The 17,150-nt window shown below is 43.8% G+C and overlaps 1 protein-coding gene across 2 annotated transcripts; it reads left to right on the top strand.

Moving 5' to 3' along the window:
• The first annotated feature begins 6,717 nt into the window (after positions 1-6,717).
• LOC134212909 (protein aubergine-like) lies at positions 6,718-16,132 on the top strand. 2 transcript variants are annotated; one of them, XM_062691238.1, is made up of 6 exons: positions 6,718-6,911; positions 8,704-8,833; positions 8,894-9,996; positions 14,345-14,548; positions 14,633-15,574; positions 15,634-16,132. In XM_062691238.1, exons 2-6 carry the CDS (start codon positions 8,708-8,710, stop codon positions 15,896-15,898), a joined length of 2,640 nt encoding a protein of 879 aa, XP_062547222.1. In that variant the 5' UTR covers positions 6,718-6,911; positions 8,704-8,707; the 3' UTR covers positions 15,899-16,132. The 2 variants fall into 2 exon arrangements, with proteins under 2 accessions (XP_062547222.1, XP_062547230.1); XM_062691246.1 differs by having other exon boundaries at positions 8,684-8,833.
• The last annotated feature ends 1,018 nt before the right edge of the window (positions 16,133-17,150 follow it).

The raw sequence follows: 17,150 nt of genomic DNA, 5'->3' as shown, positions 1-17,150 counted from the left end.
CGCGTGGGGTAAGAGTACGTTTTCGATTTTTTGAAGTAATAAAAAAAGATAAACTAGCAGCACTGCATCAGTTTGACAGGTATTCTGGCCAACTATTATCATGTGTAATTGTAAACGATTTGAATAAACAACAAGGGAGATATGGAGCTAGATAACTTTTTGGTCATTTTGCTAAAAATAATTGGATTTCCGCAACTAGTATTTCTTTGCCATATATACGTTCAATCAGGTGAACATTATACCATTTCGATAACCTATTGTATAGAGTACTTTATGGTACAGAACACCAATCCGGTTGGTTTTCCAAGAAGTCAAAACCATTACTTGAATAATTTTTGGGACTGTGGGGTAAAAGTACGCAGGAACCGGTGGGGCAAGAGTACGCATATGAATTCTTAAATTATGATGTCAAACCCGTATCTCCGGTCGAAATAAGACTTCTTCCAAAGCGTTAAGATCCACAACTAAGAAAAAAGGGACAGAATTCGAAATTATCACAAGTTTTTAGGATAAGTTAAAGTAATTCGGTGTTAGAAAGGACTAAGCGAACAAAGCACTGAAGCGAAATAATGAAATTGTATTAGGACTTGTTGTACACCTAAACATAGCACGAAAACACAATTTCATCTAAATGATAATTTCATTTAATCAAAAGAAACATTCATAAATTACGCAACGTTTAGCTGGGAGGGGTTGCAAGATGTGTGACGATCCATATAATTTTTAGAGGATTCATACAAATAGTGTAAGATAGGGGGGAGGCGTGATGAAATAGCCAAATTTTACGTTACGTGATTGATGGACTTTCTTTAAGGAAAATGCCTTTGTATACGCCACGCGAAACCTGATAAATATTTTTACCTCTGTAGTTTTTTGTATATATAAAAAAACAATGGTTTTTCGTATAAAAGTGCACATTTTTAGGACCCCCTCCCCCTTTAAGAGTTACGTAATCTTTAAACATTCCCTAATATATGTTCATTAAACATCAATTAAATGTTATTAACTCTTATTTGTGTTAATATATACTTAAATCACATGATTGGATAAATGCGTACTCTTACCCCACCCGATGCGCACTTTTACCCCACCGGTGGGGTAAGAGTGCGTTTTTCACTTGTCTTGCAATAAGGGTTCTACTAAAACGAATCTCAATAATTTCAATATTTTTTCCACTGGGTAACATAAAGGAAGAGTATATGAATCATCGACACAGATTTGATATGCAGAAGCTTGCTTCATAAGGGCCACATGATCGATTGAAAACTAAGTGCGTACTCTTGCCCCACTCTACTCTAATGCTTAATAGAATAACAAGCTAAACTCAAGAATGATTATTTTATGTATATTCTTTAAAAGATTAATATTAATTTATTCCTTATGCCCAATAACGTAAAACAAAAAATAATGACATTTCAATATAAAAAATAAAGATGCGGTTTCAGAAAGAGTATTTATTTACATTTTTTTTTTAATCTAGGCGTACAGTAGTTTGCGGTGCTTTTACCAAAACAATAAATTCAAGCAAAGTAACATCACTGTGGCAATTAATGAAAGCGATTTGTCTCTCAATTTACTGGCACCTCCTACATCAGCACTACAAATTATTCCTCTTACTGCCGGACCGCTAGCGTTACCGCTTGCATTGTTTTAAATATCCTTTCTTTGGGTTAAATGGGTCGTGGGTTCCAGGTGGATCCAGGAGAAAAGCGTTCGTCATAATTGTTGCTGCTGCTGAAGCATTTGCGGCTCCCGACCATTCTGACTATATATAGCGATTGCCTCGGCGATGGCAATCTGTTGAAATGGCAAATTGAATTTGTAAAATATTTCGGGAATGATCCATAGAAGAGAAAACTTACCTTACCCGGCGGAAGTGCGGAAGAAAAAGCATCGTCCATTATTTGAGTTTTTCAAACCTTACTGCCAAACGTGGATAAAGCCCAAGATGAAATCCCATCACAAAAAAACTTGAAATGCAAATTAAAGAATATATCGCAAGAAATCATTGCAATGCATACAATTTAAGCAAAGCAAGTCTAAATAGTAAGCATCAATAAGAATATAAATCGAAAAATGTTGGAAGAGAATATACTTACTTGATACTTGATGGGCTACAGCTCTTCGATGAACCTACGCCGAATGGAGTATCCTTCTCCACTGGACTCGATCCTGGGCCAATCGCTTCCAGTCGCCCTGAACATTGAGCGCCCTCAGGTCCTCTTCAACTGCAAAAAGCCATCGCGTACGCGGCCTTCCACGAAGCCTGCGGCCTCTTCCGGGTTCTCTACTAAATATTATCTTCGCTTGACGTTCTTCCGGCATACGAACAACGTGACCAGCCCACCGTAGTCTGCCGTTTTGTATAAGCTTAATAATATCCAGCCCTTTATACACCTGGTACAATTCGTGATTCATGCGACGCCGCCAGATACCGTTCTTCTGTTTACCGCCGAGTATTGTCCGCAGCACCTTACGCTCAAATACTCCGAGAGCTCTCCGATCAGTCTCCTTTAACGTCCATGTCTCATGGCCATATAAAGCCAGCGCAAGAATCAGAGTAGTATACAGCGCGAGTTTTGTTTTCGTTTGCAGACTACGGGACTTAAAGCTGGTAACGAAGTCCGTGATAAGCCCTATTTGCAGCTGCAATACGCCTTTTCACCTCGCGGGTAACATCATTATCGCACGTTACTAATGTTCCAAGATACACAAATTCTTCTACCACTTCAAATTTTTCACCATCCAGCACCATTTCGCTACCACCACCACTAATGAACCCACGTTGATTGCCAGCGACCATGTACTTCGTTTTGCTGGTATTGATCGTGAGTCCAATCCTCGCTGTCTCCCTCTTAAAGGCACAAAAGCCTCTTCCACGGCACGGCGATCAATTCCGATAATATCGATATCGTCCGCAAATCCCAGGAGCATATGCGATCTTGTGATAATGGTACCGCTTCTTTGCACACCAGCTCTCCTAATCGCTCCCTCGAGCGTTATATTGAACAGTAGATTCGAGAGTGCATCCACCCTGCTTTAATCCATCTAATGATTAAATGACGTCGATATTTCATCCGCAACCCTTATGGGCCAAACACAATTGATACGTTTGCGTGCGTTTTGACAGTTTTGCCATGGGAAAACTGTCAAAACGCACGCAAACGTATTCATTGTGTTTGGCCCATTACACTTGATTTCGATCCGTCCAACGTATACTAAAGACACACTTGCGTGGTACAAGTACCACAAGTACCAAAAATATTTGTGATTAGCATTCTGACTTTTGTAAAATATGTTACTTTTTCCATCTACTTGCCAAGACACCACGTTGCCTATTGAATTTTCATTAATTTAGCTACGAATATCATCGTTTCGTCGCGAGTGATCCGTTTATTCTCCTTTTTCTCCCGTGCGAAAAGTGCACACGGTTTACGACCGCTCACTAGCCCGTTTGGTGTATTCCGAAACAGAAATGACTGCAATTCTTCCTCAAGGACAATGGCTACCACATCCACAGAACTACGGCCATATTATTGGTTCCCGCTTCGAATCTATGCCAAGCCTTTGGATTACCCCCACATCCCGGAAATGCCGTTGACGGTGCTTAGCAACAATCATAGCAATATGCAACATTTTCACACAGTGGGAAGACCATCCAGGCTGTTCCAGCCAGCTACGCGGGAAGGTTCTACTTGGTGGTTTACGTGGATTTATATCGGCACGTGAGTATTATTTTGGTAAGCCAGCACAATTTTTTGGAAATTAATTATAGACATCAAATTCACTTTTTTTTAGATCGTCAGATCGTCGTTCTCGGAGAAGAACAACTATGCACGAGACAAAACCAAGCCGTGTACATCCACTTCCTTTGCATCGAGTGAACCAGATCCCGTTTTTTACCAGATCATCGAGCTCCACCATCCTCGGTGAAAGACATCCAAGCTCAGTTCCAGTCAGTGAGTCAAATAGCCCCGGTTCCGTTCCTCCATGTGATGTTCTAAGCGATCGCATATCATCATTATAACACAGACAAACAAACATAACACATTGAACATTCACTCATCAATTTAATCGTCATTCAAACACTAACGACATCTGTTGATTTCAGTTAGTTGGGCAAATCACGAACCAGATGGCGGTCGTGCGCGCGCCACGAGTGATTGATTGGCCAACTAATGATTATTTGAATCGACCAGTAAATCATTGAACGATGGAAATTTGACGAGTGTTATATCTGTTTGTCTGTGATTATAATATCAAGACCTGGGTGCTGCGGATAGAGCTGCTTTTGTGCTCTCAAGCGAATAGCGGGATATTTTGAAATCAATCCCATAAGTAAAATTATTTTGCAGTTACTTGGCTGTCAAACATTTCCCGCTCTTCGAATTTCTCTTTCCATGCTGCATGAAGGCGCAAAAATGCGCGAGACTCTACATGACTTTACGATAGTTTACATACATTCCGGCTCCAATCAGCTGCTGAATCTCGTGAAATCTCGTAACGAGTGCATTTTAGTTGCATCCCTACTAATTTTCCACTCGAAATATGATGTGAATATTTGTTAAGAAGAATGCAAAACTCAAACTGAGTTTATTTTTATTTTTTCCCCAAATAATAACAATACTTCTCAATATAAGATTTAAAACGAACATGACCACAATCTTCAATGTTTGGCTCCGGCACAATAGAAAATTTTGGCTTCACTTTGACAACCAAATCGATTCTATCCGCACCACCCAGATCAAGAGGTTTTTAATAAAAAGAATTAAAACTTTATTGCCGATTTCACCAATTTGAAGAGTTATGTGTAGATTGTGATTTTTCCGCTTCTTTTTCTCACACGCACTCTCATTTCGGGTTGATCGATTTTTGTTACTGAAGTTTACCCAATTATAACCCATTACTCGTTAGTCACATGTAAGCGTGTACACTAAATCGATTCCCGCCATGATTTGACGTCTATTTGTTTTCAGATTGAGCACTCACACATAAATATTATAAACGGAAAATCAAACTTTTTTGAGTGTATTGAGTGTGAGAAAAAGATGACTGTGAGAAAAAAAAATCTCGCAAAACTCTTATAAAGTGCAAAAAGCGCAATAGTTTCATTTTAATTATTTTTCCAATTTTCAGAAAAAATAAAAACAAATGTACATAACCTAGGAACAAAAGATATTTTAGTTACTAGATAAAGATTGTCGCTGTCGTCGCTGTACGGAACATCTTTGGCTGGCGAGGATAGGGGAGCTAAATGTCAAAGAAGGAAAATCCATACGATTTGACAGGTATGTACTAGCAACCCTATAACCAGAGACCGGCGGAGTGAAAAACTGTCGAAATGGCAACGTATGAAAATGCATGAAATCGTGACAATGATACTGGCAGCACTTGAAATTTTTGCTTGCTTCTTATGGATGCAAAAAGTAAACAAGTCGAAATGGAACCGCTTTTGACGGTTCAATTGGAAACAAGATGGCGTCTTCGCCGATCTCTTATTCTAGTATTTCTAGTATGTACCACACATAAGGCTATCTGACGTTTATCATCTTTCTCTTGCACGCGCACAGGCGGGATAGGGTTTGTTTTCATACGGAAACGCTTCCGAAGCGTTTCCGTATGAAAACAAACCCTATCCCGTCTGTGCGCGTGCAAGAGAAAGATGATAAACGTCAGATAGCCTTATGTTCCGGACAGCAGAACAAAGGGAACCGAAGCGACAATCTTTATCTATGGTAACTAAAATTTTTTTTTCTAGGAACCTACCATCAAATTCAAAATAAACTAAACAATAATAAAGCTTACTTATACCACCGACCTGGGACGGGACTTGCAAAGAGGAAAAAATGTAACTTCATCTGCAACCAGCAAGCGCTGTCACGAATTGTCAGATGCAACCAGCACCTTTTTGTGTGAAAGTATTGGTATCCCTCGAAAAGTATTCCGAATGATTTTATTTTACGAGTACTTTTTCACTTTGAAAAGTATTCTACAATAGCCGGACAGATTATTATTGAACAGTTATAAATACATGTTTTATTTCCGATAGGAAAATCTTTATAAAAATAAGTTTACAAATTCGGAAATTGCAAACACGTTTATTGTGCTCAGAAGATTCTACCCGGGATTTAGGTGAAACACTCAAGGAAACAGTTGAGAATTGATGATCAACTGTGATGAAAAGAAGAACAAGTGTCAAAACAAGGAAAAAGAAAGCCGTCTTTGCAGGTCTCGTCTCAAGCCCCAAACGCAATACAACGGAACGGCGACGGAAACGGCAAATTTGACAGAAAATATATGGGCTAACTGTCAAATTTTCCGTTTCCGTCGCCGTTCCGTTGTATTGCGTTTGGGGCTTCAGCCACCGACAAACCGACGGGCCTGTCTAATTCCAAAATTGGCAAAATAATTGAACGCCGTTTTACTTGCAGTGTAGTAACTCGGTCTGTCACTGCTGACATAAGCGATCATTTGACAAAAGAATCAAATGTAGTCGTGCACAAGTTTACGTGTGCATTACTCCATTTGATGCTGGGTACCTTGCATAAACGCGGCGTGCACGCAGCGTAAAAAACCGCTACGTGAACATCGGCCCTAATCCTCTTTTTTCGCCCTTATGAAATGTTTATGCCGATATGGCGGGTGATTTGGTTCAGTGTAGGGGGATGCGATTTTGAACGCTCACAGGGCAGTTCTGTACGTCACGCATTTTTAGAAACTCACATGCGCGTTTCCGGTTTTCAGTTTTGATTTTGAAGTGCGCACGAGGCCATGCTTGCCTGGATTTGAGTAGCATTTGTTTTTCAAAAAACGCGTTTTGATTTGAAAATATAAAGAAATTGTGGGTGAACTAAATATTTCATACTTTCGTGTCTTAAGTAGAGGACTTGAGCGAGTCAATTCGGATTTCGGTAAGCTGTTTACTTTTTTTTCTTTCAAACTTTAAATTTTACAATACACTCGATTCTTTTTTTGCCTTTCTCGTACAACTAAGTTGTACCGAAAGGCTATCATTTCACTCCAAATTCGAACTTTTGATAAAAGTCCCGGAGACCCATAGTGTTATATACCATTCGACTCAGCTCGATGAGCTGAACAAATGTCTGTCTGTCCGTGTGTGCGTGTGTGTGTGTATGTGTGTGCGTGTGTGTGTGCACAAAATGCCATAAAAAACATTAGCCAAATTTTCACATAGAAACTCTTAACCGATTTTCTTGCAACAAGTTGCATCTGACAGAGACTAAAACGCTGTTGATCACTATTGAATTTCATAATAATTGCAAATTGCAAAAAATAGATAATATTAAAATAGTGATGAGACATAGTCACGTAGAACAATAATGTGTTATGAAAAATGCCTTGCATCTACGAATATTTTATCCGTGGCTTCCCATTAGGGGCCGTACACTTATTACGTAAGCAATTTTTCTGGGTTTTTCGAACCCCCCTCCCCCCATGTAAGATTTTTTCCATACAAAAGATTTTTTATTTACATGGCGCGTAAGATATTGACAGACCCCCCCTCCCCCCATAAGTGCTTACGTAATATGTGTACGGCCCCTTAAGAGTTTCATCGCACTATAAAGATGCTCGTGTTGCACGCATTTAGGCGTAAGTATGCTCTTCGTTCAGTTTCATAGTACTATGAGGTACTATGAAATTGTCCGAAAGTCAAAATTCGATCATAGGAAATTCTAGAAACTTTTGGCAGCGCCATCTGTCGTCTACTAGTGTAAATTTTCTATCATAACTTTAGACGGTGTAGCTGTTTTGCCTTTCTTGTACATCATCGAGGTGTAAGCGTAAAGGCTACATTTATTACCTTTTTGCGCGAGAAAGGCACCATCACCGTTAGGTGGATTAATCTGGGTTTTTACACTGGCGTTCCGTGCATGCGTAAAAATGGTTGATTTCTCGCCGAATCATCCAAAATCAAGCAATTTTGCAAAAATTTTGTATGGTTTTTTTTTTACACGGCCGTGTAAAAACTGAATCGGGTCAAGTCACGCGGCGTGCAGTCTGCAGTAGAAATATTTACTACAATAAGTTATAGGGTGGCTAGTCTGCAGGTGATGTCCACCTGCATTGTTTTGGGCCCGACGCCCACGTAGCGTGTTTTCAACGCAACGTTAAAATAACGCAGAGGTGCATCGGCGCTGCGTTACCGCTTTTTCCCGATGCACATCTGCGTCTTTTTAACGATGCTTGCACGCATCGTTGAAAACACGCAAAGACTGCGTCAAAAGGAAGCATCGTGGACATCGAGCCTAGGCTCGCAACAATAAACGCTTTAGGGCCGATGCCCACGTAGCGTTTTTTCAAGCTGCGTGCACGCCGCGTCCACGCAAAGTACCCAGTATCAAATGTAGTCGTGCACACGTTCACGTGTGTATTAAGGCTCCCCAGACCGAAGCGATTTCATCGCCGCGACGGCGACAACTAGTTGTCGCGATTCTATCGTTGGGTCGCTGCAGGCAATGTTCTATCTATGCTTCCATACCAATGGCGACAGAATCGCTGTCGCCAAGCGATAGAATCGCGTCACGACTGTCGCGTCGCGTGTGTTTGGGGGAGCCATGCTCCATTTGATGCTGGATACCTCGCGTTAACGCGGCGTGCACGCAGCGTAAAAAACCGCTACGTGGACATCGGCCCTTAGATCCCATTCATGTTTATCCAATAGTTCATTTTCCGCCATTTTAGTAAAATGTCGGACCGCCAATCTCAGGGACGTGCCCGTGCACGCGGCTACACTGCCGTCAATCTGTCACATGAAGTCCGGGAAGGCCGAGGTCAAGCTCCCGTCCGCGGCAGTGGTGTTGGAGTCACGGGGGTGAGACGAAAAGTTATCTTTGGGTTTTTCTTTGAAACTAATACAAATTCTTTGTTCCAGCCACGCCCTACTTTCCAGCATCCGGGTGCTGAAGGACGTGCAACGTCCCATCGCGATGCTGCCGGCCGTGGAGCAACTGGTTCCCCCAGTGGAAGTGGAAGTGGCAGCGGCAATGGAAACGATAATGGCAACGGTGCTGCTGCAGGACCAAGTCGGGGTGCAATGCGTGGTCGTCGCCCTGTAGCCGATACGCTCCGTACTCGTGCCTTGGATGCTCCTTCAAAGCATGGAACCACAGGACAACCGTTGCGTCTTCAGGCCAACTACTTCAAACTTATGAAGCACATCGAATGGACGTTGTACCAGTATCGGGTGGATTTTGCTCCGACTTGTGACAGTATTCGTTTGATGCAAGGATTGATCAGTCAGCATAAGAAGACGTTTGGTGGTTACTTGTTCGATGGAACGCAGCTGTTTATGGTGAACAAACTTCGAAGCGAACAGCTATCGTTGGAATGTCGACACGAACGGACGGGCGAGGTGTATCAAATCAAGATCGTCCACACCGGCACCGTAGACATGACGAACGAAACCGGTATTCAGGTTCTCAACTTGATCCTTCGCCGCGCCATGGGGGGATTGAATCTTCAGCTGGTTGGACGAAATTTGTTCGACGCTGCAGCCAAAATTGCCATTCGGGAATACCAAATTGAACTGTGGCCAGGTTACGTAACCAGCATCCGACAGCACGAACAGGATATCTTGGTTTGCTGTGAAATTGCTCACAAGACCATGCGGATGCAATCCTGTTACGATGTGCTGCGAGATTGCCAGCGACACGATCGAAACTACAAGGACGCGTTCACCCGCTCGATCCTTGGGGTCGTTGTATTGACAGGGTACAACAACAAGACCTACACAATTCATGATGTCTCGTTCGACACCACGCCATCGAGCACATTCGAAACTAAAAATGGAAAAATTTCGTTCGTGGATTACTATCAGCAGAAGTACAACATCCGGATCCGGGACCCCAATCAGCCGATGTTGCTATCCCGTGCTAAGAAGCGAGATCTCCGAGCCGGTGGCAACGAACTTATGGCTCTGGTTCCGGAGCTCTGTCAAATGACGGGGCTTACCGAGCAAATGCGGAGTGACTTCCGGTAAGTTCCTTTATTTTTATTTATTCGTTGTCACTTTTATTACTAAACTAGGTATTACATGTTTTTCTACTACTAGCAGACCCGTCGAAGTTCGTTTCGCCTTAAATTGATTTATTTTCTGATTAATTCTCGAGTTATACAGAAAATTCTGTTTCATTTGTATGGGAGCCCCCCTTTCCAAAGTGTACAGACTCGATAGCAGGGATTGAATCCTAAAGAGAAAGAACAAGTCTCTCACTTATCATCTCTGTATACATATACGATATGTAACATACCGCGAAAGACTTTTTTCGCAAGCTGTCATGGTAGAGAACTGATTCGGGATGCTATACCCCATGATAAATTTCTTTTAGAAAGCTCCAAATCCGGGGAGCACTAGCTCTGATGCATTTCAACTTGCTCTACAAAGCTGTGCAGTAACCAACACGAAACGAGTGAAAACAAAGCGAAAATCACCATTTTTCGGTGGGGGCTGCCTATCCGATTCTGTTTTTTCGCACTTGTATACAAGTTTGATAAATTTGTTATCATGGCTTGTTATGATTCGGAACAGTTTTTGCCTCTCTTTTATCGTTGTTCGTTATCTATTGAGAGCGATTTCTGCAAACCCTGCTCGATAGGCATCTTATTGGTCTGTACTTGGCTGGGTTCAAAGTGTTCCGATCCTTCGGCAGAAGATAAGTAACACCCCTAGTGATGAATTCCGGTAGCTACCAGGGGTTATCTAGTACCTTGTTGAAGAATTCCGCCATCCGCCCGTGGAAGGTTGTGAGTTTTTTTATACCAGAAATTATGCACAAAATCGGGTCCTGTTGCATCTCAATTCCTGGTATACCGGGTAGCCTCACGTATGTCTTGGGCTGTCACGTTGATAGCGGTCATGTCTCCAATTCCACCACAATATCGCTCTTCTTCTGTAATCCACACACAATCGCCGTTGTGTATGACGGGGTTCTCGCACAGATTGGACCAAAACTGCGTGACTTCTCCAATCTCCGTAACATTGAACATTCGATTTTGCTCTTTCCTCTTCGAACATTCTCCTTGTCTTGTCGCAGTCGTTCATCAAGAGCACTCAACCGCTGTACATGGGTGTCGAGGATCTTAGTTATGTTCGTCTCGGTGAGATCACGGAGTTCTGTGGGTTTCATAATTTTAGCAACATTCCGAACCAGCCTCGCTGATCGATTCCCCTGTGTCAATCGATCAATCTTTGACCGCAGTGTGTCGATGCGGGTCTCCGGACACATCCACGTGGGTTGTTGTGCTTTGGGGTGTGCGCGTCCAACACTCGCCTTGCGGGCGCGTTCGCAATCCCAACGTCCTTACAGCAGCCACTGCAGCCGAATACTCGATAAACTGCAGCTGCTCATAGCTCTCCACGGTTTCCAAGTACCGTGGCACAATATCCTGATTCAGGATTCTTATTGCACTCGTCAACCGATAGGAGTACTGCAATTTGGGAATCCGATGCCGGGACATGGGGTCTGTCCCACGGAACTGTGTGCCCATATGATTGACTAGTTCGTCCTTCAATTATTGCTGTCGTTGTAATTTCTCTGTTGGCTCTGGAGCGGCTGGTGCAATGGAATCGCGATTGTTACTTGCGATTGATGCATCCAACCCAACAGAACTCCTCGACATATCGCTCGATCTTGCCTTCTCCTCCTCTCCTAGTTCCCTCTGCTCTTCCCGCTTGATGTACTCTACATTCTGGTCAAGCTGGGGTGCAAACCGAAGGAACCTCTCATTGAACATCTCCAGCATCGCCAAGTCGTTTTGCACCTGGTCTGCCCACCTCGCTCGCTGCACTCCACGCCGCCTCGTACCTGCCAGATCGGAAGCGAACAACATCTTTGCAGGGTTGCTGTCCGGCATTCTTGCAACATGCCCTGCCCATCATACCCTTCCGGCTTTAGCTACCTTCTGGATACTGGGTTTGCCGTAGAGCTGGGCGAGCTCGTGGTTCATTCTTCGCCGCCACACACCGTCTTCTTGCACAACGCCATAAATGCTCCTAAGCACCCGTCTCTCGAATACTCCCGAGTGCTTGCAAGTCCTCCTCGAGCATTGTCCATGTTTCATGTCCGTAGAGGACTACCCGGTCTTATTAGCGTTTTGTACATAACACATTTGGTGCGGTGGTGAATCTTTTTTGACCGCAGTTTCTTCTAGAGCTGATAGGCCCCGACTTCCACAGATGATGCGCCTTCGTATTTCACGACTTACATTGTTATCAGCCGTTAGCAAGGATCCAAGGTAGACGAATTCCTCGACCACCTCGAAGGTATCCCCGCCTATCGTAACACAGTTTCCCAGGCGGGCCCTGTCGCGCTCGGTTCCGTCCACAAGCATGTACTTCGTTTTTGACGCATTCACCAGTCCAACTTTTGTTGCTTCACGTGTCAGGCGGGTGTACAGTTCTGCCACCTTTGCAAATGTTCGGCCGACTATGTCCATGTCATCCGCGAAACAAACAAAAAATGACTAAATCTGTTGAAAATCGTACCCCGGCTGTTACACCCGGCTCTCCGCATGACACCTTCTAGCGCAATGTTGAAAAACAGGCACGAAAGTCCTTGTCTTAGTCCCCGACGCGATTCGAACGAACTGGAGTGTTCGGCTGAAATCTTCACACAGTTTTGCACACCATCCACCGTTGCTTTGATCAGTCTGGTACGCTTCCCAGGGAAGCTATTCTCGTCCATAATTTTCCATAGCTCTACGCGGTGTATTCCTGTCGTATGCCGCCTTGAAATCAATGAACAGATGTTGCGTTGGGACTTGATATTCACGGCATTTTTGAAGGATTTGCCGTACATTAAAGATCTGGTCCGTTGTAGAGCGGCCGCCAACGAAGCCGGCTTTATAACTTCCCACGAACACATTCACTAATGGTGACAGACCAGACATCGGAAGATGATCTAGTATATCACTTTGTAGGCGGTATAAAGGATGGTGATCGCTCGAAAGCTCCCATACTCCAACTTGTCACCTTTCTTGTAGATAGGGCATATGACCCCTTCCTTCCACTCCTCCGGTAGCTGTTCAGTTTCCCAGATTCTGACTATCAGTTTGTGCAGGCAAGTGGCTAGCTTTTCCTGGCCATCTTGATGAGCTCAGCTCCGATACCATCCTCACCAGCTGCTTTATTGGTCTTTAGCTCGGTCTTTAGTCGACTCCCATAGATCGTTGATGTTGTCGCTACTGTTGACTGCACTTATCCGTTTGTCGAGCTTCTGGCGGTATTCAGCCGATACTCCTTCCGCCGACAATAGCTGGATATTGTTACGCATCGTTCGCTGTGATCTTTCGTTCGATACAGTTGACAACCGTGATCGAATTTTACTGACAACGAGGTAGTGGCCAGAGTCAATGTTCTGACCTCAGAATGTCCGCCCATCGTTAACATTTGAGAAATGCCGCCCAGCTACCAGAACATGGTCTATCTGGTTGCAAGTTTCACCATTTGCGTGTCTTCAGGTGTGTTTTTGAATGTTCTTTCGTGCAAAGCAGGTGCACTGATGGCCATCCCTCTGGCAGAAGCGAAGTTTACTAACCGTAGGCCGTTGTCATTGGTAGCGGAGTGAAGCCTCTCCCTACCGATTATGGGACGAAAAAAAGTCTTCTCTACCGACCTGAGCTTTATGGTCTCCGATAAAAATTTTCACGTCATCCTTTGGGCACTCTCCATAGGCTTTATCAATACATTCATAAAACGTGTCCTTCAAGTCGTCGGATTTATCGTTTGTCGCGCGTAGATGTTGATAGGCTGTAATTATTGAAGAATTTGCCCCGTACCCTCAACACTCGTTACCCATTATAGAGCTTGCTGACGTTAATCATCTTTCTCTTGCACGCGTACGGAGGGGATAGGATTTGTTTTCATCGGGAAACGCTTCCGAAGCGTTTCCCGATGAAAACAAATCCTATCCATTCTGTGCGCGTACAAGAGAAAGATGATCAAACGTCAGCAAGCTCTATTACTCGCTTCATCTGCTTGCCCATCACTCCATGTTCTGCTTATTCGCCGCCACTGTAATAGATGTTGTATTTGAATGCAGTGTTGACCGTGGGTCTACGGCTCTGAATTTACGTTCTCCGGATCTAGGTCATCGGCTTTCTTGAATAGTGGCCACGTTCACTTCAACCTTCTCTCTGGCTCACTCGTCTGGGGTCGCGTTACCTTAGGTATGGCTGACGCGATACAGCGTTCCATTTATCAGCCGCATCCTATCAATCTGCATTCTACGGATGCAGTAGACGTCGCCTTCAATTAATTAAAAATGAATTTCAAAAACAAAAAATGTTTCGCCCTTTGTCATTCATTACCAACCATACTTTCCAGAATGATGCGCGCAATGTCGGATCACACACGACTCAATCCGGATCGACGAATCGAGCGTTTGGAAACCTTCAACCGACGGCTGCAAACCACACCAGAAAGTACGGAGGTGTTCAAGGTTTGGCAGATGGAGCTCGACAAGCGCCTGATTGAACTCCCGGGTCGAATTCTGCCAGTAGAAACAATCTTCTTCTCGACTACAGCACCGTAAGTACACCATCCTTCGTATAGAGGATGCCCTTTGGTTTGAATGATGACAGCTCGCATAACGCGATTCGATATCGTTTCCAGTGGTGTTGCGGCAGGTGATAATGCGGACTGGACGATGCACTTCCGGAACCAACCAATGTTTGCGACAATTCGACTGGATCACTGGTACCTAATCGTACCCAATAGAGTCCAGCGGGAAGCCAATGACTTCATGGGCTGCTTGATGCAGGCGGCCCGCGGAATGCGATTTGAAATCCGACAATGCGAGTTCGTCACCATCCCGGACGACAATCCGGGAACGTACGTCCGCATGTTGGATAATCTGGTAAACAAAGATCCACAGTTGATTATGTGCGTTGTAACAAATCAGAAAGCCGATCGTTACACGGCAATCAAGAAGAAGTGCTGCGTGGACCGCGCTGTACCGACGCAAGTCATTTGCCAGAGGACCATCACACCGAAGGGAGGCAATGTGCGTACGCTGATGTCAGTGGCGACGAAAGTCGTCATCCAGATGAACTGCAAGTTGGGTGGTGTTCCGTGGAAGGTTAAAATTCCTCTCAGCGGTCTGATGACTGTCGGATTCGATGTTTGCCACGATACAAATGATAAGTCAAAATCCTTCGGAGCAATGGTGGCCACGTTTGATTTCGATAATCGCTGTGCTCCGAAGTTCTTTTCTACCGTTAGCCAGCACGGACACGGTGAAGAAATTTGCAACTATCTGCCGCTGAACATGGTGAAGGCACTCAACGAGTATCGCAAGGAGTACAATGCACTGCCGAAACGTATCTTCTTTTATCGGGATGGTGTGGGCGAGGGCCAGTTGCATTATGTGTACGAGCACGAGGTCAAAGCCATGGTGGACAAGCTGAACGAGATCTACAAATCAGCCGGCGCGGGGCAAAGTGTCATGCTTACCTTCTTCATAGTAAACAAGCGCATCAACACCCGATTTTTCGACCGCAGGCAGAATCCCAAGCCCGGAACGGTGGTCGATGACGTGGTTACGCTTCCGGAGCGGTGAGTGGTTGATTAACATTATCGTCATTTCGTTAGTATAACAATTTTTATTTCTACAGCACCGATTTCTACATTGTATCGCAATCGGTCCGACAGGGAACGGTTTCCCCAACGGCGTACAACGTCATTTATGACACGTCCGGATTGCAGGTCGATCACCTACAGATGTTGTCCTACAAGCAGTGTCATCTGTACTACAATTGGTCCGGAACCACTCGGGTACCGGCGGTCTGTCAGTATGCGCACAAGCTGTCCTTCCTGGTCGGTCAGTTTATCCATCAGGCGCCGAGCAATCTGCTCGAAAAGAAGCTTTACTTCCTGTAGTGAAGTAACCAATAATTGACACCATTCCCTCAGAGATGGTCTGCTTCAAACGTTATCAATACTCATTTCATTATCATGGCTGCAAGAACGGTTACTGGACTTTGTTCCCGATTTTTATTCTAGATTTTATGAACTTGACCTTTAATACGGTGTATGCTGAAGTATACGCAAATGTTGTTACTGTTAACAATTGTTTAGATAATAGATTTTTCTTGTTGGACCTGATTATTTTATTATATTGCGAAATGAAATCCCCCGGGCTTGATGATTGATTTATTAATTTATTGTAACATTTGCTTGTGCTACTACTACAATTGCACACATACCATTTTTTTTTCAAAACTTGTTTTATTCAAGGGCCAAGAGTCATAACGGAGCCGTATCTATTGAATTTTTGTTTACAAATTCTTTATACTTAATTGTAGAGGTAAACCGAAAGACTCGCGGTCAAGGTTAGGGTATACGAGAAAACAAGGCGAAGGGGTGGAACCTTGGGTTCCCCTTATTGTCCTTTGGTAATGTTGTGCTGATGCCATTAAACAGACGAGAAGCATCTGCAATGCTGAAAAAGTAGTTTTTGTTCGAGCGGAAAGGGTTGGGGCGAAGTGGACATGACCACTGATTTGCTTCAAAAAGCTATAGATAAGGTTCATATAATCTATATCAAGCTTGCCCAGTACTGCCGTGAATCGCATATCTGTCTCATCTTTGCTGTGCTTCCTATTCATATGGGACAATGCGATTAACGGCAGAGTACGTCTCTAATGTTTTCCTGATCTAGTTCGGATCTGGCAACTCCGTATTCGGGACAGTCCCAGACAACATTGTTGATGTCTTGATAACCTGCAACGCAGCCACAACGATTGCTGTCTGTAAGCCCTATTCGAAAGGAATGCGTTTTCAGCAAGTAATGATTGAACGTTAGTCGGCACATTACCATAATACCATGATAAAGTCTCTGGTAAGGACCGATTCTTTGAATCAGGGTTTCTTCGATATCTGAGGTGAATCAGCTACCCATGTCTTATTATAGAAAGACATAATTGAAAATTATTAGTATCGGCATTATTAACTTCATATAAAAGTCAATTTTTGTCACTGCAAAATGTCACAATGGATCGGGTGATGTGCGTAGTTCGAGTCTCTAATGGTCATTCGCTTTTGTGGGCGATCGCTCCTGTCAAATGAGCTAATACACGACTCCGCTGCAATGTTAATACACGTAGCACAGACAAACAGACTGTAACGGTCA

The sequence above is a fragment of the Armigeres subalbatus genome, chromosome 1 (genome assembly GCF_024139115.2).
Source record: "Armigeres subalbatus isolate Guangzhou_Male chromosome 1, GZ_Asu_2, whole genome shotgun sequence".
Taxonomy (NCBI): Eukaryota; Metazoa; Arthropoda; class Insecta; order Diptera; family Culicidae; genus Armigeres; species Armigeres subalbatus.
This window is presented reverse-complemented; position numbering and strand designations above follow the sequence as displayed.